The sequence below is a fragment of the Chiloscyllium plagiosum genome, unplaced genomic scaffold (genome assembly GCF_037043375.1).
Source record: "Chiloscyllium plagiosum isolate Xiang-an unplaced genomic scaffold, Cpla_swu_hap1 HiC_scaffold_30, whole genome shotgun sequence".
Lineage (NCBI taxonomy): Eukaryota > Metazoa > Chordata > Chondrichthyes > Orectolobiformes > Hemiscylliidae > Chiloscyllium > Chiloscyllium plagiosum.
Window position 1 is genome coordinate 59,018,575 of NW_028270168.1, and position 20,985 is coordinate 59,039,559.

The 20,985-nt window shown below is 47.3% G+C and overlaps 1 protein-coding gene across 1 annotated transcript in view; it reads left to right on the forward strand.

Moving 5' to 3' along the window:
* LOC148142212 (microtubule-actin cross-linking factor 1, isoforms 6/7-like) overlaps nt 1-10,086 on the forward strand; it is a 353,137-nt gene extending 343,051 nt beyond the window's left edge. The window contains exon 27 of the mRNA XM_087976987.1: nt 9,316-10,086. Within this exon, the coding sequence (XP_087833113.1) occupies nt 9,316-9,369 (54 nt within the window). The 3' untranslated portion in view covers nt 9,370-10,086. The remainder of the gene's footprint in view (nt 1-9,315) is intronic.
* Nucleotides 10,087-20,985: the final 10,899 nt, after the last annotated feature.

Here is a 20,985-nt window from a genome sequence, read left to right on the forward strand (position 1 = left end):
AGTTGCAGAGCTGGGCAGAAAGGTGGCAAATGGAGTTCAATGTAGGTAAATGTGAGGTGATTCACTTTGGTAAGAGTAACAAAAAGATGGGGTACTGGGCTAATGGTCGGATACTTGGTAGTGTGGATGAGCAGAGGGATCTTGGTGTCCATGTACACAGATCTCTGAAAGTTGCCACCCAGGTAAATAGTGCGGTGAAGAAGGCATATGGCGTACTGGCTTTTATTGGTAGAGGAATTGAGTTCCGGAGTCCTGAGGTCATGTTGCAGTTGTATAAGACTCTGGTGCGGCCACATCTGGAGTATTGTGTGCAGTTTTGGTCGCCATACTATAGGAAAGATGTGGAGGCACTGGAACGGGTGCAGAGGAGGTTTACCAGGATGTTGCCTGGTATGGTAGGAAGATCGTATGAGGAAAGGCTGAGGCACTTGGGGCTGTTTTCATTGGAGAAAAGAAGGTTTAGGGGTGACTTGATAGAGGTGTACAAGATGATTAGGGGTTTAGATAGGGTTGACCATGAGAACCTTTTTCCACGTATGGAGTCAGCTATTACGAGGGGGCATAGCTTTAAATTAAGGGGTGGTAGGTATAGGACAGATGTTAGGGGTAGATTCTTTACTCAGCAAGTCGTGAGTTCATGGAATACCCTGCCAGTAGCAGTGGTGGACTCTCCCTCTTTATGGGCATTTAAACGGGCATTGGATAGGCAAATGGAGGATAGTGGGCTGGTGTAGGTTAGGTGGGCTTGGATCGGCGCAACATCGAGGGCCAAAAGGTTCTCATGGTCAACCCTATCTAAACCCCTAATCATCTTGTACACCTCTATCAAGTCACCCCTAAACCTTCTTTTCTCCAATGAAAACAGCCCCAAGTGCCTGCTGTAACCTGTACTGCGCTGTATTTTTCTATGTTCTATGAATCGGTAATTGAATCAGACTGCTCTACACCAACATTGTCAGTGCAGTCTCAATCAATGGGTGGGAATCAGATAGCTTCCCAGTCAGACCTGGAGTCAGGCAGGGCTGCCCTCTCTCTCCTGCCTTGTTTATGTGCTGCATAGAGCCATTTGTCGAGCCCATCAGGAAGGATGCGTGTCTGAGAGGGGTGACTATTCCTGGCAGCGGGGGCCTGCAGGTTAAGGCCTCCCTGTACATGGAAGACGTTGCCATTTTCTGCTCGGATCAGCTGTCCGTGCACAGACTCATGTGCATATGTGACCAGTTTGAATGGGCCTTGGAGGCCAAGGTAAACCGAGGCAAGAGCGAGGCCATGCTCTTTGGGAACTGGGCCGACCAATCCTCGATCCCCTTCACCGTCAGGACCAACCACCTGAAGGTGCTGGGTATTTGGTTCGAGGGTGGAGGGGGGCGAGCTGGGGCGTGCGCCAAGACCTGGGAGGAGCGGATCAGGAAGGTGAGACAGAAACTGGGCAGATGGGAGCAACGGTCACTCTCCATCGCGGGTAAGAACCTGGTCATCAGGTGGGAGGTACTCTCTGTATTGTTATACGTGCCACAGGTCTGGCCTATCCCCAGAACCTGTGCTGCCGCAGTCACCCGGGCCATCTACCACGTCGTGTGGAGATCAAAGATGGACCGGGTCCGAAGAGATGTAATGTACAAAGACCGGTGCAATGGGGGAAAAAACACGCCCAATGCCACCCTCACCCTGATGGCCACCTTTGTGTGTGGCTGCATCAAGCTGTGCGTGGATCCCCGGTACGCAAACACCAAGTGTCACTACGTACTGAAGTTCTACCTGTCCCCGGTGTTGCGAAGGATGGGCCTGGCCTTGCTGCCGCGGAACGCTCCGAGTAGGTGGACCGTTCGGTATCACCTGTCCTTCATAGAGAGGTTTATGAAGAAAAACACCTTTGACCACAAGTCCATCAGGAAGTGGTCAGCACGTAGTGTCCTTGAGACCCTTCGGGAAAAGGAGAGGGCGGATCCTGTCAAGCGGTTTCCTGACCAGACGGTCAAAGCCATTTGGCAGAATGCCTCATCGCCAGAACTTTCCAACAAGCACCAAGACATGGCTTGGCTGGTGGTGAGAAGGGCTCTGCCTGTGAGATCATTTATGCACGCCCGGACTCTCTGCCGCACCGCACGCTGCCCTCGAAGCGGCTGCGGGGGGGACGAGACTGTCACACACCTCCTTCTGGAATGTGCCTATGCAGAGGAAGTCTGGAGAGGAATGCAGTGATGTCTGTCGAGGTTCGTCCCGAGCAGCGCCGTGACGCGGGACTCCGTGCTCTACGGCCTGTTCCCCAGGACGCACACCGAAACGAACATCAACTGCGCCTGGAGGATCATCAACTCGGTGAAGGACGCTCTCTGGGTGGTCCGAAACCTGTTGATCCTCCAGCTGAAGGAGTTGACCCCGACCGATTGTTGCAGACTGGCACATTCCAAGGTCCAGGACTGTGTTGAGGGACGCGCTGAAGCTTGGGGCAGCTGCTGCCAAGGCGCAGTGGGGAAAGACCACTGTGTAACATCTGCCTGCCGAAAGAAGAACAGGGGGCCACGTAGTCATTTGGGCTCTGCTGGCGCCTCAGCTAAAAATGTAATCGTACCGACCTGTAAATAGGAATGGTTACTCTGGTTTCGGTATGCAAACAAATGGAATGTTTACATATGTATGGCATGTCCAGTTGTATAGATCAAAGTAGTTATGAATAAAGTATATTTTTGAAATAACAAAAAGGATGTGTACTGCCTGTGCACAAGAATGGCATGACCAATTGTATAGAGATCCAAATAATTTTATGAATAAAGCATATTTTTGAAATTAAAAGAAGGATGTGTACTGCCTGCAGGACCTCCCTGGGGCAGGCTACTTTGACGTCACCTACAGGAGTGTGAAGCAATGCGAGCAGCTCCGCAAGGTCTTCAAAGAAAAAGGAAGGGGAGCCTCTGTTCTCCACCTTGTCGGCCGTCCTGTTGCGTGTGCTTCCTGCACAGTGGAGTCGAGTTGTTACGATTCATATGTACAACCTCTATGTTCCAGCAGCTGATGTCCTGACCTTCCTGGGAAGGTACGTGCAGGTCGAGGGAGAAAGCACCGATGTGGTTGACCCTTTCGGGATCTGGACTAGCAAATGGCAGGTCAGGGTAACCCTGAGGGTCGACGCCATCTTCCACCCACCCTCCAGCTTTGCTATCGGAGGGAGCAGAGGGTACCTGACGTACGCAGGGCAGCCGAAAGTGTGCCGAACCTGCGGGAGGTCAGGCCACATTTCGGCGGACTATAAGGTTACTATCTGTCGGAACTGCAAGCAGGAGGGTCACCCAACCAAGCAAAGAAGCCAAGAAGTACAATCTGTGCGGAGAGGCGGGCCACGTGTACAAGGCCTGCCCAAGACGAGGAGCCGCTGCCTATGTGCAGGTGGCCTGAGGTGGACCGCAAAAGACCAGCAAGGCAGCACAAACCAGCAAGGGAACAGTGTCTGGGGGCACGCAAAAGGAAGGACAGGCTGGAGCAGAGCAGAGGACAGCCACCGGAGGTACAGCTGCTGATCGAAGCTCCTACAGGACAGACGGACGCAATGGAGGAGGAGGAGGGAACGAAGGAGGCAGAGGAATGGATTCCTGTAAAAAACAGGAGGAAGAAAACCCACCAGGCCGCCAAAACCTCAGAAAGGGGGAAATGGCAGCTGCACGGGGAAGACACAGACAGCTCTTCGGAGGGTGAGGACAGGCACAAGGAGGGTCGTCACCAAGAGAAGAGACAGAGCGCTGCGGGGAGAAAGGAGGGCAGTACCTGCCAAACAAGAAAGGACAAACCTCCTGAGGCAACTGGTAAAGACCACCCCCCCACAAAGTGAAAGCCAGGAGGTACCCAGGTTACTGGGAGCAGCCACCCTCTGACAGCCCCGCTGTCAGATATAGAACTGGACTGTGCGAACCCTGGTCCCGGCCCGATGACACCGGAGTGGGAAAATGGCCCCAGTGAGGAGCTGGGCAGCTACCTCAGACCCGCGAGGGTCCAGCAGTTCATGTTCACCATGGGGGATGCAGACAGCTACCGCAGAGGGACAGGACCAGCGGCAAATGGACATGGGTAACCTCAAAACTGTTAAAAATGGGGATAAAAATCCCAAGTATTAAACGTGCTTGGCATTAAATCTGCTACGTGATGTGTTTCTACGATGGCCTTCCTAGCCAACATTAAGGTGCAGGCTCGAAGGGCTGAATGGCCTACTCCTGCACCTATTGTCTATTGAAGCCGATGTCCTGTTTCTGCAGCAGTGGGGGTTACCGCACCACAGCAGCTACAGGAGATGGTCGAGCTTGTGGGCCCATGGGCCGTCAGTTTGGTCGGGGGCAATGATAACTGCTCCTCAGGCCTGGGTATCCTGTTGTGAGGAGGAAACTTCACCATCTGAGGTTAAGGAGATGGGCAAGCACCTCCTCGTCACTGATGTCATGTACAGAAACGCTCTAGAGACTAATTAATGTGTACGCCCCAGTGGGTAAGAGTGAACGGTTGGCCGTCCTGCAGCAGCTCCCACTGTTGCTGGCTATGTCCAGGCTGGTCATTCTGGCCAGGGACTTCAACTATATCATTGATGCAGATGGACGATCCAGCAGTGGTGGGGTGGCGGGGGGAAAAACAGTAAACTGGACGCCATGTCCAGAGCCCTGATGGACACGGTAAAAGATGCCAAGCTGCACAACGTCTTCAGCGCCCCTGCAGATGGAGCACAGCATAGATACACTGGTCATGGGCAGACGGGTCTATCCGCTCAAGGATAGATTACCTGTTTGTGTCCCGAACGTTCTCGGTCAGATCCACCGACGTCAAGCCGGTGTTCTTCTCTGACCACTACCTACTGCCAGCCGACTGTCACCTACAGGACGAGCAGTGGGCTGGTAAGGGAACGTGGAAGCTGAACACTAAGCTGTTGTCCCCAGGGAACATTGAGGAGCTCAAGAGGGACTACGCAGGTTGGAGAACCGTGAAGCCCCTCCTTTGAGTCTCCAGCAGACTGGTGGGAAACAGTAAAAGGGAACATCAAGAGGTTCTTCATCCTCAAAAGGTGTTCAGGAAGCAAGAGAGAGGCGGGGAAAACTGTCCCAGCTCCAGGCAAGTATGCAGAACCTGCTGCAGACGATGAGGGTCGATGTCACGGAGGACCTCCAGGAGGTGAAGGGTCAACAAGCCTCGCTCTTTGCCTCGGAGGCCTCCAAGATAATCTTCCGGTCCAGGGTCCGCTCCGTGGAGCAAGACGAAACGTGCTCATGTTTCTTCATCCAGAAGGTGCACAAAGAGAGCTCCGTGCTCAGCAGCCTGAAGGAAGAAGATGGCTCGGTAACGTCATCTCAGGCTGATGTCATGAGGATCAGCAAATCCTTCTATGCCAGTCTGTATGACTCGAAGCCAACCGCCAGCGCGGCCTCCCAGTCATTCCTGTCCTCCATCATGGAGGTCTTAGACGACAGTGGCTGGTCTAGCCTGTCCCGTGTTCTATCTCTGGATGAGCTGACCAAGGCCCTCGAGTCCTTCGAAAAGAATAAAACTCTCGGAAGCGACGGCTTACTGGTCGAGCTCTATTCCGCTCTGTGGGACTTGATTGGCCAGGACCTGCTGGAGGTGTATGTCAGTATGCTTCTGGCAGGTACCATGAGTGAATCCATGAGGAAAGGCATCATCACCCTCATCTACAAGCGGAAGGCGGGAGAGGGAGGAACTCAGAAATTGGAGACCAATCTCACTATTGACTGGGGATTACAAAATTCTGTCAAAGGTTATCGCCAACCGGGTCAGGTCTGCTTTGGGGTCAGTGATTCACCCTGACCAAACCTGTGCTGTACCGGCAGGAAAATTGCTGGGAGTCTCGCACTCCTCAGGGATACGATCGCCTACGTGCAGGACAGGGGGGTGGACACCTGCCTGATCAGCCTGGACAAGGAGAAAGCTTTTGACAGGATATCACACACGTATATGAGAGACGTTGTCTCCAAAATGGGCTTTGGGGAGGGAATCTGCAATTAGATCAGATTGTTCTACACCAACATTGTCAGTGCAGTCTCAATGAATGGGTGGGAATCAGATAGCTTCCCAGTCAGACCTGGAGTCAGGCAAGGGCTGCCCTCTCTCTCCTGCCTTGTTGGTGTGCTGCATAGAGCCATTTGCCGACTCCATCAGGAAGGATGCGAGCCTGAGAGGGGTGACTATTCCTGGCAGCAGGGGCCTGCAGGTTTAGGCCTCCCTGTACATGGATGACATCGCCGTTTTCTGCTCGGATCCTCTGTCCGTGCACAGACTCATGTGCATCTGTGACCAGTTTGAATGGGCCTCGGGGGCAAAGGTCAACCGAGGCAAGAGCGAGGCCATGCTCTTCAGGAACTGGGCCTACCAATCCTCTATCCCAGGGGTGGGGAACCTGCAGCCTTCTAGGCCAGGTTTGGTATGTTTTGGCACGGCCGTTTGGGCGCCAAACCTATTTGGCGCCAGCACATTTGGCGACAGATGTTTTGGCACTAAGAATACTTCTTTATTTGTAAATCTGTCTGTATGGACAGCTTTAGTGTAACAAAATTACAATATATCTGTTATATAACCATCTGTTATGTTGAATAACCACGCATGTTTATCGAATGGTGTAGGTAAGTTTAATTTCAACATAAATATACTATTTGTGCATGTAAACATATAATTGCATGCATTTTTTTGTACTAAGTATTTTTGTATATAGTAGTTGAGCATGCAGCGTTGAAAAGACCAATAGGTACGTTGCTGTTTGCACTTCCTTTGTATAAATTGAGCTAGTACATATGGAAACAGGAAAACTAGCTCTCTCCTCGTTTAGCCGTTTGCTCAGGCAACAGTTAGTCCTCAGCCTCAGTTGAGTTAACCGCGGCTGCGCTGCCACAGGGTTTCGTTCTTTTGCCATCTTTTTATATTTTTTTAATAGTTTTATCCATATGGCTGACTGAGGAGGTATTAACAAAATGGATTCCTCTACGTCTTTGACAAAAGAAGCAAAGTTGACAGCGACTTGAAATTTTGGCATTGTGAGAAGAGAAAAAAAATTAAAATAAAATAAAAAAAAGAATCGGTGCAAAGCACGGGTCCATACTAAAGCTGGAGGGGTGGTGAGGGAGCTGAACAACCATTCACATGAAGCTTCTGCTGCACAATTAGAGGTTATACTTGTGAAAACTAAAATAAAGAGAGCAGAGGAGACTCGAGTCACCGACTGTAGTTGTTAGTGCATGTTTGACAGACATATCCCAAGCTAGTCTAGCCGTCCTCGTCATTCCTAATATGTCTGCTTTGAGGAAAATAATATGCAGAAAGCGTAATTCAGTCATGAACACACCCACCAATCCAACTAATTTGCAACAATTTGTGCCAGAATGCTACAGAATATATATCCCTCAACCAGGCGTGGAAGAAAATTTTTTACTGTGATAACAGAGCAGGTCCCGACTGGATATTAATCTTCAAAAGACAGAGCTGGCTCCAACACTTAGTGACATCTGATTTGTGGGCGGCACGGTGGCACAGTGGTTAGCACTGCTGCCTCGCAGCGCCAGAGACCCGGGTTCAATTCCCGACTTAGGCGACTGACTGTGTGGAGTTTGCACGTTCTCCCCGTGTCTGCGTGGGTTTCCTCCGGGCGCTCCGGTTTCCTCCCACAGTCCAAAGATGTGCAAGTCAGGTGAATTGGCCATGCTAAATTGCCCGTAGTGTTAGGTAAAGGGGTAAATGTAGGGGTATGGGTGGGTTACGCTTCGGCGGGTCGGTGTGGACTTGTTGGGCCGAAGGGCCTGTTTCCACACTGTAAGTAATCTAATCTAATCTAATATGTGGTTTGCTGATGGCACATTCAGTATTGCTCCCATCCTCTTTTCTCAGATTTATGTAATTCTAGCAAAATAACACTGAGGTATTCACCTTTTCGTGTATGCTCTTTTGCCCAACAAGCAACGCACCACATACGTGAGAATGTTAGTTATTGAAAGAAATGGAACCCAATTTGAAACCCACTTCAATCGTCTGCAATTTTGAACAAGCTGCGCACAGTGCTATGAAGGACATATTCCCTGAAGACCAAATAAAAAGGATGCTTTTTTTCATTTAGCTCAAAATATGCAAAAACATTTAGCTAGATTGGGGTTCACTGGTTTGTATAACACTGACCCTGATTTTGGGTTAAAAGCTAGAATGATTATTGCGCTTGCCTTTGTACCTTTGAACAAGTTCGATGAATATCTGGATGCTCTAGTGACCGAACTGCCGCAAGAACTTCAAGATTTACTGAACTGGTTTGAAGATACATATGTTGATTGTCAGACCAGACGAGGAAATGGAACACAAACTCCTCTATTTCTCCATGAGATTTAGAACTTTCAGAGAATATTAACCGGGAAAGACTGCACAAACAATCATGCGGAGGCAGCCCACCGTTGATGACAATACGAACTTAGCATGCAACCTCCCACTATATGGAAAATTAATAGATGGCCAGTGTAAAGTACAGAAAGGTAGAGATGCATATTATGAAGGGTTACTAGCTGGGCATGAACCACCATAGAAATTAAAACAGTATAGAGATGCAGATAGAAGGATACATGAAATTGTTCTTAGATTTGAAAACATGGATGTTATCAAGTACTTGAATAGCCTTGCTCATAATTACTAAATGAACCAAATAAAAGCTACGTTACAGTTTTTAGTGATTAACAGATTTAATGTTTTTATATTTCAATAGTTAGTTTTAAAAATCTTTAAAGTTCTACCTTTGAATGATGATGAATCAACCAACAATTTTTTTCCTAGCGCCAAAACGTGCGTTGCCAAATGGGCTTGCGCCAAATCAGCGGGCACCCAAACAGCCGTGTCAAAACGGCTGCACCCAATCGCCCCATTCCGTCTAGGTCATTGTGTGTGGCCTTTTCAATTAATCCAAATTTTGCAGAACAAATTATTTTTTATTAGCTTTTTTGTCCTTTAATTTTATTTTGATCTTAAAGTGAATGTTTTTAAAATACCAGAGAGTAAAAGAAAATTCAATGAAATAATCCTCACAGACTAAAAAATTGGGAAGCTATAAGGGCTATTTCGGCACCTGCTATGCCCATGATGTAGTTATAATGCGACTCTAGAATGTACGTTATCTTCCCCGCCTGACTGGCGCCACTATCACCCGAGGCTGGTTGGAGAGAGTCTGTGGATATCCAGTACGCCAGTGTTTATCAACTTATGACAACAGTGCACGTGACTTTCCATTTGGAGTGAAATTTGAGAATAGTTACACACAGTCTAACAGTATCAACATTTGTGTTTTTTTATTTTGTCACTTAACAGCCCATCATGTCAAAGATGACCAAGAGAACGCTGAAGGAAGAAAACAGGTTTTAATGAGGATTGGGAATTGCAATATTATTTTGTGTCTGCTAAAGATAGGATGATACTGCAATATCAACATTGAAGAAATATAATGCTTATCAGCATTATGCCACACATAAGGACCACAAGTATTTAAATTAGAGGGACAGGTGTGGAAGGTGGCATTGCAGAAATTAAAAGATGAAAAGCAAAAGCAAAGACAGTTATTTCAAGCAGTATTAAGACCCGGAAAAAATGCCACTGAAGCAACATATAAAATAGCTTATATACTCAGAAAAAGAGGGAAGCCTTTCAGCGATGTGGAAATCGTAAAAGAATGTATTGTCGAAGTTGTGGGGCGCTTAGACCACGATAATGTTCCAAAGTACAAACAACTGCTTCTTTCAAGGAGAACCATGACTGATCGGCAGCATGAATTAGCCCTCAACGTAACAGAACTCCTCCAACAAATACTCCAAAAGGAAAACACATATTATTCAATCGCTTTGGATGAATCAACTGATACTACTGACTCAGCGCAGGTTTTATACTTCATTCGGGCCATAACAGAAGATTTTATTTGCTACAATGAGTTACTGGCTTTGGGCACTCTTACAGGTAGAACACGAGGAATAGATATCTTTACAAACTTTCAAGATAAATGTCATTAATTTAAACTGAATTTGGTTAATTTAGTGAGTGTATGTACAGACGGTGCACCTTCCATGACAGAAAAACATAAAAAGGGCTTATTGCAGATAAAAAGTATTATCAGATCCAGATGCTCTCATTTCTTTTCATTGTATCTTACATCAGCAAAATCTCTGTGCTAAATCTACTATCTTAAGTGACACTTTGCAACAAGTTATAAGGAGAAAGTGAGGTCTGCAGATGCTGGAGATCAGAGCTGGAAATGTGTTGCTGGAAAAGCGCAGCAGGTCAGGCAGCATCCAGGGAACAGGAGAATCGACGTTTCGGGCATAAGCCCGAAGAAGGGCTTATGCCCGAAATGTCGATTCTCCTGTTCCCTGGATGCTGCCTGACCTGCTGCGCTTTTCCAGCAACACATTTCCAACAAGTTATAAGTATTAGATTACTTAGTGTGGAAACAGGCCCTTCGGCCCAACAAGTCCACACTGACCCGCCAAAGCGCGACCCACCCTGACCCATTCCCCTACATTTACCCCTTCACCTAATATTACGGGCAATTTAGCACAGCCAATTCACCTAACCTGCACATCTTTGGACTGTGGGAGGAAACCAGAGCACCCGGTGGAAACTCACGCAGACACAGGGAGAAGGTGCAAACTCCACACAGTCAGTCCCCTCAGGCAGGAATTGAACCCAGGTCTCTGCCGCTGTGAGGCAGCAGTGCTAACCACTGTACCACCGATCAAGGACAGTAGTGGGAGACTGTGTATGGAGTCAGGACTGTTCGGGGACAGGCCCATTCCTGAAGAAGGGCCTGTGCCCGGAACGTCGAATCTCCTGTTCCCTGGATGCTGCCTGACCTGCTGTGCTGTTCCAGCAATAAAGTTTCAACTTTGACCTCCAGCATCTGCAGACCTCACTTTCTCCCTGTGTATGGAGTCAGAAGAGATAGGAGAGGTCTTGAATGAGTACTTTTCTTCAGTATTTACAAATGAGAGGGACCGTATTGTTGAAGTGGAGAGTATGAAACGGACTGGTAAGCTAGAGGAGATACTTGTTAGGAAGGAAGATGTGTTGGACATTTTGAAAAACTTGAGGATAGACAAGTCCCCCAGGCCTGACGGGATATATCCTAGGATTATGTGGGAAGCAAGAGAGGAAATTGCAGAGCCGTTGGCAATGATCTTTTAGTCTTCACTGTCAATGGGGGTGGTGCCAGGGGACTGGAGAGTGGCAAATGTTGTGCCCCTGTTCATAAAAGGGAATAGGGATAACCCCGGGAATTACAGGCCAGTTAGTCTTACTTCGGTCGTAGGCAAAGTAATGGAAAGGGTACTGAGGGATAGGATTTATGAGTATCTGAAAAGACACTGCTTGATTAGGGACAGCCAGCATGGATTTGTGAGGGGTAGGTCTTGCCTTACAATTCTTTGAGGAGGTGACCAAGCATGTGGATGAGGGTAGAGCAGTGGATGTAGTGTACATGGATTTTAGTAAGGCTTTTGATAAGGTTTCCCATGGTAGGCTTATGCGGAAAGTCAGGAGGCGTGGGATAGTGGTAAGTTTGGCCAGTTGGATAGAGAACTGGCTAACCGGTCGAAGTTAGAGAGTGGTGGTCGATGGTAAATATTCAGCCTGGAGCCCAGTTACAAGTGGAGATCCGCAGGGATCAGTTCTGGGTCCTCTGCTGTTTGTAATTTTTATTAATGACTTGGAAGAGGGAGTCGAAGGGTGGGTCAGTAAATTTGCAGACGATACGAAGATTGGTGGAGTTGTGGATAGTGAGGAGGGCTGTTGTCGGCTGCAAAGGGACTTCGATATGATGCAGAGCTGGGCTGAGGAGTGGCAGATGGAGTTCAACCCTGTCAAGTGTTAGGTTGTCCATTTTGGAAGGACAAATAAGAATGTGGAATACAGGGTTAAAGGTAGGGTTCTTAGTAAGGTGGGGGGCAGAGGGATCTTGGGGTCTATGTTCATAGATCTTTGAAAGTTGCCACTCAGGTGGATAGAGCTTGTAAGAAGGCCTATGGTGTATTAACGTTCATTAGCAGAGGGATTGAATTCAAGAGTCGTGAGGTGATATTGCAACTGTACAGGACTTTGGTAAGGCCACATTTGGAGTACTGTGTGCAGTTTTGGTCGCCTCACTTTAGGAAAGATGTGGAAGCTTTGGAGAGGGTGCAGAGGAGATTTACCAGGATGTTGCCTGGAATGGAGAATAGGTCATACGAAGATAGGTTGAGAGTGCTAGGCCTTTTCTCATTGGAACGGCGAAGGATGAGGGGTGACTTGATAGAGGTTTATAAGATGATCAGAGGAATAGATAGAGGAGACAGTCAGAGGCTTTTTCCCCGGGTACAACAGAGTGTTACAAGGGGACATAAATTTAAGGTGAAGGGTGGAAGGTATGGGGGGGGGGGGGATTTCAGGGGTAGGTTCTTTACCCAGAGAGTGGTGGGGGCATGGAATGCGCTGCCTGTGGGAGTGGCAGAGTCAGAATCATTGGTGACCTTTAAGCGGCAATTGGATAGGTACATGGATAGGTGCTTAAGCTAGGACAAATGTTCGGCACAACATCGTGGGCCGAAGGGCCTGTTCTGTGCTGTATTGTTCTATGTTCTATGTTCACTGTGCCACCCAATATTGTTACCTGTATTCGTGAAATGCAACATGGCATCGTCAGTTTCGTAACATGCTAAAGTTGGGTGACGAGGTATTCAGTGCGGATCTACCGTATCATTCTAAAGTACATTGGCTATCGAAGGGACAGGTGTTAGCACAAATTTTATCTTTGCAAGAACAGATAATTAAATTTTATGAAGAACAGAGTCAGCAATGCGAATTAATGAAAGAAGATTTCTATAGAAATGCTGCATTTCTGTGTGATGTCATGCCAAAGCAAAATGATTTGAATATTTCTTTGCAAGGTAAAACTAGGTCTATATACAAAATGTGGCAAAAAAAAACCAAGCATTTCTAAAAAAGCTATCTTTTTTTCAAAACTCTTCTTCTTAAGGAAATTTCGGCTGAACATTTTCCCCAGTTAGCAAAAGGTCATTGATGAACAGGAGGTTTCTTGCGAATCATTTGAAGAATACGCAGCTGTTATAGATTTATTAATTGGACAATACAATGAAAGGTTCTCCGACTTTGAGAATCATGATACCACACTCAAATTAGCATTTCAACCTGACCTGGTTGATGTCTCCAAGGCTCCTAAAGACCTACAGATGGAATTGATTGAGCTCTCAGAAGATGACATTTTAAAGTCCTTTTAAAGTCCTTTAAAGACGCTAAGAAAGATCAGATTGAAATATGGAAAAATGCAATAGAATACCCATGCCTTCGGCAACAACCACTTATTGCTGCAAATCTACATTCTCCTACTTAACCAAAGTCAAGATGCCCTTAAGGTCACAAATGACGGATACCCATCTCGAGGTCTGCAGACCTCCATGCTGCAACCAAATATTCAAATGCTTTCCTACAAAAAGCAGTTAGAACAAAGTCATTAAAAAAGGTTAGTTAACTTTAGAATTAACTTTGTCTTTTTTTAGTTAGTTCGTACATCGTAGTTAGACTTTTACAAAATAATGTGAATTTTGAAGAATATATATAATTGAAGTTTCTTGGATGCGGCCATATTAGATTACAACTAACATAATGCAGCTTTCCAACATGAAAAAGTTCCCCACCTCTGCTCCATCCCCTTCACCATCAGGACTGACCAGCTGAAGGTGGTGGGTATTTGGTTCTGAGGGGCTGGGGCACACGCCAAGTCTTGGGAGGAGTGAGTGTATCAGCAAAGTAAGGCAGAAACTAGGCAGATGAGAGCAACGGTCACGCTCCATCGCGGGTAAAAACCTGGTCATCAGTACTCTCAGTATTGTTATACGTGGCACAGATCTGGCCTATTCCCAGAACCTGTGCCACCGCAGTCACCCGGGCCATCTTCCACTTCATGCGGAGATCAAAGATGGACCGGGTCCGAAGGGGCATCATGTATAAAGATCTGGGCAACAGGGGAAAAAGCACGCCCAATGCCACCTTCACCCTGATGGCCACCTTTGTGTGGCTGCATCAAGCTGTGTGTGGATCCCCAGTACGCAAACACCAAGTGTCACTACGTACGGAGGCTCTACCTGTCCCCGGTGTTGGGAAGGATGGGCCTGGCCTCGCTGCCACAGAACGCTCCAAGTAGTTGGACCGTTCTGTATCACCGGTGATTAGATTGTTTCTGAAAACAGTGTGAGATTAGATTATTCCTTTAACTGCAGTATTTACAGAGTAGGATTAGAATGTCACATCCTGCCTGCAAGACAGAAAACCACCCCCCAGGACATCAAATTTCAGCAGAACAAATTAACCCTTTACCATCTCATTCCCTCCTTTTATCATTCCACGATAACCAACTAAATGGAGCTGAAGAAGGCACTACCAACTTATTCATAAGAATCTGGCAGCCTGCATTTAAGCAACTTATTGACACACTACATACGATTATAACAAGAATTACTAGTCCATGCAGTAGATAGGATCCCCAGGATCCTCCCAGTCACCACCCTAGCCAGCCATCACCATTCTTGGGACCTTGTCTGAAAATTATCCAACTGGTTCTTAATAGATTGGATGGCGTGGGTAATGTTGTATGATTCATCTGTGTCATGGGTGATGCATTTGTCTCCTACTATTGTACACACTCCCCCTTGTTGGGTCAATTGATAGTCTACTGCACATCTAGTCTGTTGTACATAGATCCTTAACGCCACCAATTCCTGATTAACTGCCTCTAGTCCCCTCACTATACTGTTTCCCAGGATGGTTAACCCACAAGTGAAGAAATTCTGGTTCTTTGTTGCCATTGTTCCCGCTGACCCTCAGAGGGACAATGCCCCCTAGTAGCCATCGCCAAGGGAAGATCCCAGAGTTACTGAGTCCTTCCAATCCACACAAAACTCCTAACAGCTCGTAAAACTATGGGGCATGGGGCAGTGAGTGGTTCTACTGCCCCTACAGCGAACAGGACCGGGAGAGTCAGGGTGGCCAGAGTAAAAAGGTACGGTTGAGAAGGAACAGACACCCTCTTTAGGCCCGGTAGCATTTTATTGCTCAGTTATCGGCAGTCACAAACTGTTTATATCTCCAGTTTCTCTCCTGGCTGGAGTTTCCTCCTGATCCGATCAGTTGGTAATCATACGAAGGATATGAACAAATGGCTGAACTGACATGGGCTCTGTTACAGTTCACACAAATAAATGGTCTTCCTGCAGTAACATTTAAGCACCTTTCCTTGTCACAGGTGCAGGTGACTATTCCATGGCTCACCTGACAATGCCTGCGGCACATCGCCTCGTGCCCAAAAACATTCATGGGAACCAAAGTGTAGGTACAGTCCCATTCCAGTCCTGAGATGCAAAGTGGATAGCTCATGGGATCATAACAAACCGTTCCATTTCTTCCCGGGGTCCCTATGCAGCTAGGGGTCTGAGTCTGAGTCTATCGCTCTATGCACCATCCTGATGGCATCCTTCTAAAACTTCCTGCTTTGACCTACTGCACATCTAGTCTGTTGTGGGGGGGGGGGGGGGGGGGGGGGATGTGGGGGGCATCTGAATTATCTGTAGTGTATAGGTTGAGGGGGGGTCCACCCAGGGATGGCTACAAATAACACCTACACTGACATGAGAACCTTTTTCCACGTATGGAGTCAGCTATTACGAGGGAGCATAGCTTTAAATTAAGGGGTGGTAGGTATAGGACAGATGTTAGGGGTAGATTCTTTACTCAGCGAGTTGTGAGTTCATGGAATGCCCTGCTAGTAGCAGTGGTGGACTCTCTCTCTTTATGGGCATTTAAAAGGCATGTTTTACCTGTAAATGGAGAATCTTTAGTGACGATGTTAGCTACTCAAAGTATCTTTGCATTTCCTCTCCCATAATAAAATCTACATGAGTGGGTGGGTCTGTGTCAGCATCCCAAGGGATCCTACTGGATCGGCCATAAATTATTTCTGCTGCCGACAGTCCAGTGGTCGGGTGTGGGGTGATCCTCATGATGCAGGGTCAAAGGCAAGACCTTCAACCAGTTGGAGGTCTGTTTCAGACATTAACTTATTTTGGTTTCAAGAGTCCATTTGCCCTTTCCACTATTCCTGCCACCTGTGGGTGGTAAACACAATGGAATTGCTGCTCGCTACGCAGCACCTCAAATAGCTCATTGTGGATTTTCCCGACAAAATGGGGGCCATTGTCTGAACTAAACTGCAGAAGAACTCCAACTCCTTATGATCTTGGTCAAGAGTAATGTTGCTATCGTTGAGGCTTTATTATTGGTGGTTGTAAAGGCTTCAATCCATCTACTAAATACATCAACAAGACAATACTTATAGTAACGTACACACTGCAATTCAATGAAATCAAGCTGAATACACACATGGGCCATCAAGCAAGATGTTCTCCCTGTCACGCACCGCACCCTTAACAGGCATTATTTTGTTGACATTTTAGACATGATTTGACACACTTTTGGGTTGCTTTGGCCAGTCAGGGGTGCGAACAGGTACATGACACATTCCCTCCTTCCCAAGGTGGGTATCAGTATGAAGACAGTCCATAAGCATTGGGAATAAAACATCAGATATAGATACTTGGCCAGCTGAGATGATCCAGAGGCCTTTTGACGATGAGTGCAAACACCCATGCATCTTCCTTATTTGTTTTTCTAGGTCAGGGCATCCCCCTGTAAACACTGCAGTGTTTGAGGTAGGTGGTTGATTTAGCACCTGCCAGTTCCCAGAGGACACCATAGAACTTTTAGCTCCATCAGCTCTGGCACTGCCAATGTCCATATTGTTCATTACATGGGCAGCACATTTGATTATGGCCAATTGCTTGAGGAGGAGGATGGCTTTAAGGAGATTTTGGACATAGTGAGTTCTGAATAGATGTCCCTGAGGAGGTTAGAAATCCACATTTGACCATAGCTGGCCAAAGTTATGGGCCAGGCCAAAAGCAAACTGCGGGTGTGTACAGATTTTCCTGTAGCCAGGATACAAGCCAGTGTTAGAGCAAAGAGTTCTGCTTTGAGCAGATACTGGGGGATTGAAGGAGGCAGATTCCAAGGTGGCGAAGGGTCATGATTGTGTACCCTAAATGGGATACTCCTAAGAGCGATAGAGGAACTACCATCCACAAAGTGGGTAAAATCCGGTGCGGGTAATGGAGCATCTACAAGGTTTGGTCAAGGGCAAATTAAGTGGTTGCTCAAAAAGCAATCATTGGGTGTTCTGGGATCTCCTCTGAAGGGATACTCAGAAAGGTCACTGAGTTCACAGCTGAGCAGTAGAAGGTCAGAAGGGGGTCATTGAGAAGAGCTAACTCATAACAACTCAGACAAGCCTGATAAGGTGTTGGGTCTGATGGGAGGTCAGAAGGACTACAATAGCATGTGATGAATAGACAGGGTTTTTGGAGAGTAATATTGGAAGCAGCTGTTACAAGGGAGTAGATAGCCGGGAGGAGAATTTGTGAGCAGGGTGGGAGGCCCATAGCGATAGAGTGAAGGAGAGTTGAGTAATAGGCCACTGTCTATGCCTGTGGGTTTGGGGTTAAAACAGCAGTTACACAGTCCTCTAGAATAGTGGTATACAGCTGGAAGGGCCTGTCATACAATTATCTTCAGAGTGTTGGGGCCGTTCTTAATTCAGTGAAAGCTGACTTTTGTTCTTCATTTAGGGTGAAGGTGTTTGAGCCAAAGTGGTTAACTATTTGGAGTGTAACATTACATTAGGGAGCCACTGTCAGCAGTAGTTAACTAGGCCTAAGGCAGCACACATTTGCTTGGCGCTTGTGGGCAGGGGGGGTCACGAAAATGGGTGCAAAATGCTCCAGGGTCAATCGTCTATCAGAAACACTCAGCAAGGTTCCCAGGAATGTGACAGTGCTGGGTGCGCTAAATCTTGCTGGCTGGTATGATATATCCTGAAGGGGTCATGCCCGAAACGTCGATTCTCCTGCTCCTTGGATGCTGCCTGACCTGCTGCACTTTTCCAGTAATACATTTTCAGCTCTGATCTCCAACATCTGCAGCTCTCACTTTCTTCTGGTATGAGATATCCCCAACAATGGAGGGCGTTCAGGAGATGGTTGGTATCTGATGTGAGCAGATTCCAAAGGGCTAGCTAGGAGCAAGTCATCAACATATTGGACAATGGTGACGCTGCCCGAGAGCTGAAGCTCCGAAAGCTGCCAGTGCAATACCTGGGAGAATAAAAGTGGGCGAATGGACAAATCCCCGAGGGAAGCATGTCCAAGTGTACTGCTGACCTTTGAAGGAGTAATGGAAAATTATCCATTTACTGTGAAATTTAAAAGAGAATGATTTGCCTAAATTCAATGCTGTACTGAGCTTTGTAAACGATGCTTTGATGAAGGTTTGCAGTTAGCTTATCTCTGTTTGAATTCTGTAAACATTCAACTCGACCTTGTGGTAGTCAAACTCAGCGAAAGCTGAACAACTGTTATGTCTAGGACCGGGGGATGAGAGGATAACAACTCGAGTTTCCACCAGTCTTTGCCCTCGAGAGTCTGATAAGGAACGCTATAAGGCAAGCATCTGTATAATGTTCAGTACTCCTTGCATTGAGGCATCTGGCTTAGTGTAATGAGTCAATCCTGCAGGATTTAAAATAAAGATCCTTTCTTTGCTCTTGCTAATAATTGAGTCAAGTCAATTTAATTTCCATGACAGAAGGTAAAGAGAAGAGAGAGAGAGAGAGAGAGAGTAAAGGCTGGATGATTGTATTGATCAGTCTGAGACCATGTCCTAATCACCATCCTGAGCATCCTGGCTTTGGGACAGGTAGAAGGAGGGTGTTGCAGGGTGATTGGCAGGGGACTAGAACACCTTGGAGGGACGTATCTATTAAGGTTGATATCCCTTCTATTGCTTCTGGTCTTAGGGGGTTCTGGGGGTATTGGAGGCAGTTTTGCCCTGGTATAATCTGGATCTTTATAGGGTCTACGGGGAAGTATCCGAGTTCATGTTCGAGGTCAACCAGAGATCAGGAAAGGGATCTTCCGAGGGGTGGTGTTGGGGTTGATGATGGCAGAGTGAGCCCACTAAGGTGAAAGGACTGGAATAAAATCAGTTAAATTCCCCTTGGTCAGTTGTTGGGGCACGTCAATGACACTGTTTACTGCAGCAGTCAGATCCCAGTGTGCTAGGAATCCCTTGGCCTTTGCTTTATAGCCCTTGTTCACAGACAAGGTGGTATGGAGAGAAACCAGACCTGGTTGATGACAGAGGTGGACAGGAATGTCCACTAACAGGACTGATCCTTCCTTACATTCAATGTGCCCATTATGGTGATAGTGACAATGGATCCCAGGAAGGGAACAAAGGTGGCTGCTAGCTCAGTGGAATCATAGCAAAGGGTTACATGGATCAGGGGCCTGCAGGGTTAGAGTAAAATCCTCTGGCCTCAAATTGACATCCCACCACTGGGGGGCACAACTGATCCAAAATTGTCTCAGTGATATTACTTCTTTTTTTGTTTAGATTAGATTCCCTAAAGTATGGAAACAGGCCCTTCAGCCCAACAAGTCCACACCAACCCTCTGAAGAGTAACCCACCCAGACCCAGCTCCATCTGACTAATACACCTAACACTATGGACAATATAGCATGAAAAAGCACAGCAGGTCAGGCAGCATCCAGGGAACAGGAGAATCGATGTTTCGGGCATAAGCCTTTCTTCAGGAATGAAGAAGGGCTTATGTCCGAAACGTCGATTCTCCTGTTCCCTGGATGCTGCCTGACCTGCTGCGCTTTTCCAGCAACACATTTTCAGCTCTGATCTCCAGCATCTGCAGACCTCACTTTCTCCACAATATAGCATGGCCAATCCATTTGACCTGCACACCTTTGGATTGTGGGAGGAAACCGGAGTACCTGGAGGAAATCCACACAAACACTGGGAGAACGTGCAAACTCCACAGTCACCCAAGGTTGGAATTGAACCCAGGTCCCTGGCGCTGTGAGGCAGTGGTGCTAACCACTGAGCCACCGTGCCGCCCCAATGGTGGTGTCCTCATCAAGGCAGAGAATCTAGACTCAGGAAATACAACAAATCCCTTCCTGCCAGATTGATCCCTAATTCACTGGTTTGAGGAAATTGGACAGAACGGGTCTGGGGGCCAAACCGAACAGTTAGTGGTTCCGTCCGGGGTATGGTCTCTCCTTCCCGGTTAGACCACTGGAGGTTCATGAAGGTTGGTGAGAGCCTAAACCCGTGCCAGCACATACAGGAGGTTTCCAGTGTTGAAGCTGTGGCCCCGGTATCAATCATAAAGGGGATTTCAAAAGAGAAAATGCTGGAAAATCTCAGGTCTGGCAGTATCTGTAAGGAGAGAAAAGAGCTGACGTTTCGAGTCTAACTGACCCTTTGTCAAAGCTCTGACAACCAGCTTTGACAAAAGGTCAGTTAGACTCGAAATGTCAGCTCTTTTCTCTCCTTACAGATGCTGCCAGACCTGCTGAGATTTTCCAGCATTTTCTCTTTTGGTTTCAGATTCCAGCATCTGCAATAATTTGCTTTTATAAAGGGGATTTCCTTGCCCTCAATATTCAAGCAGACTATCAGTTCATCCTCAGGGTCCTTCGTCAATCTAGGGTAATTCAGAAGGGAGGGTAGTCAGGCTGAGAAAGGGTTGCTGGTAGAGAAAGGTTGTCTCCTGCTTTGGGGGTCTACTTTGCTGCCAATGATTCCTGGCACAACCGAGCTGACTTTGGTGTTGCCAAACAGGGCAGACCACTATGGTTTTGGAAGTGACTTACTGTTGCAGAAAGGGAGCAAAAGGGGCATGGGTGACAGAGGTGCACTTGGCCCATTCGGGTGAGTGGTACACCCATAGCACCATCTGTTGACCCACCCTGGGGTATGACACTGGGCTTCCATATGATGGCACCTGAGAGAGTCAGGGTCTATAACAGGAGCAG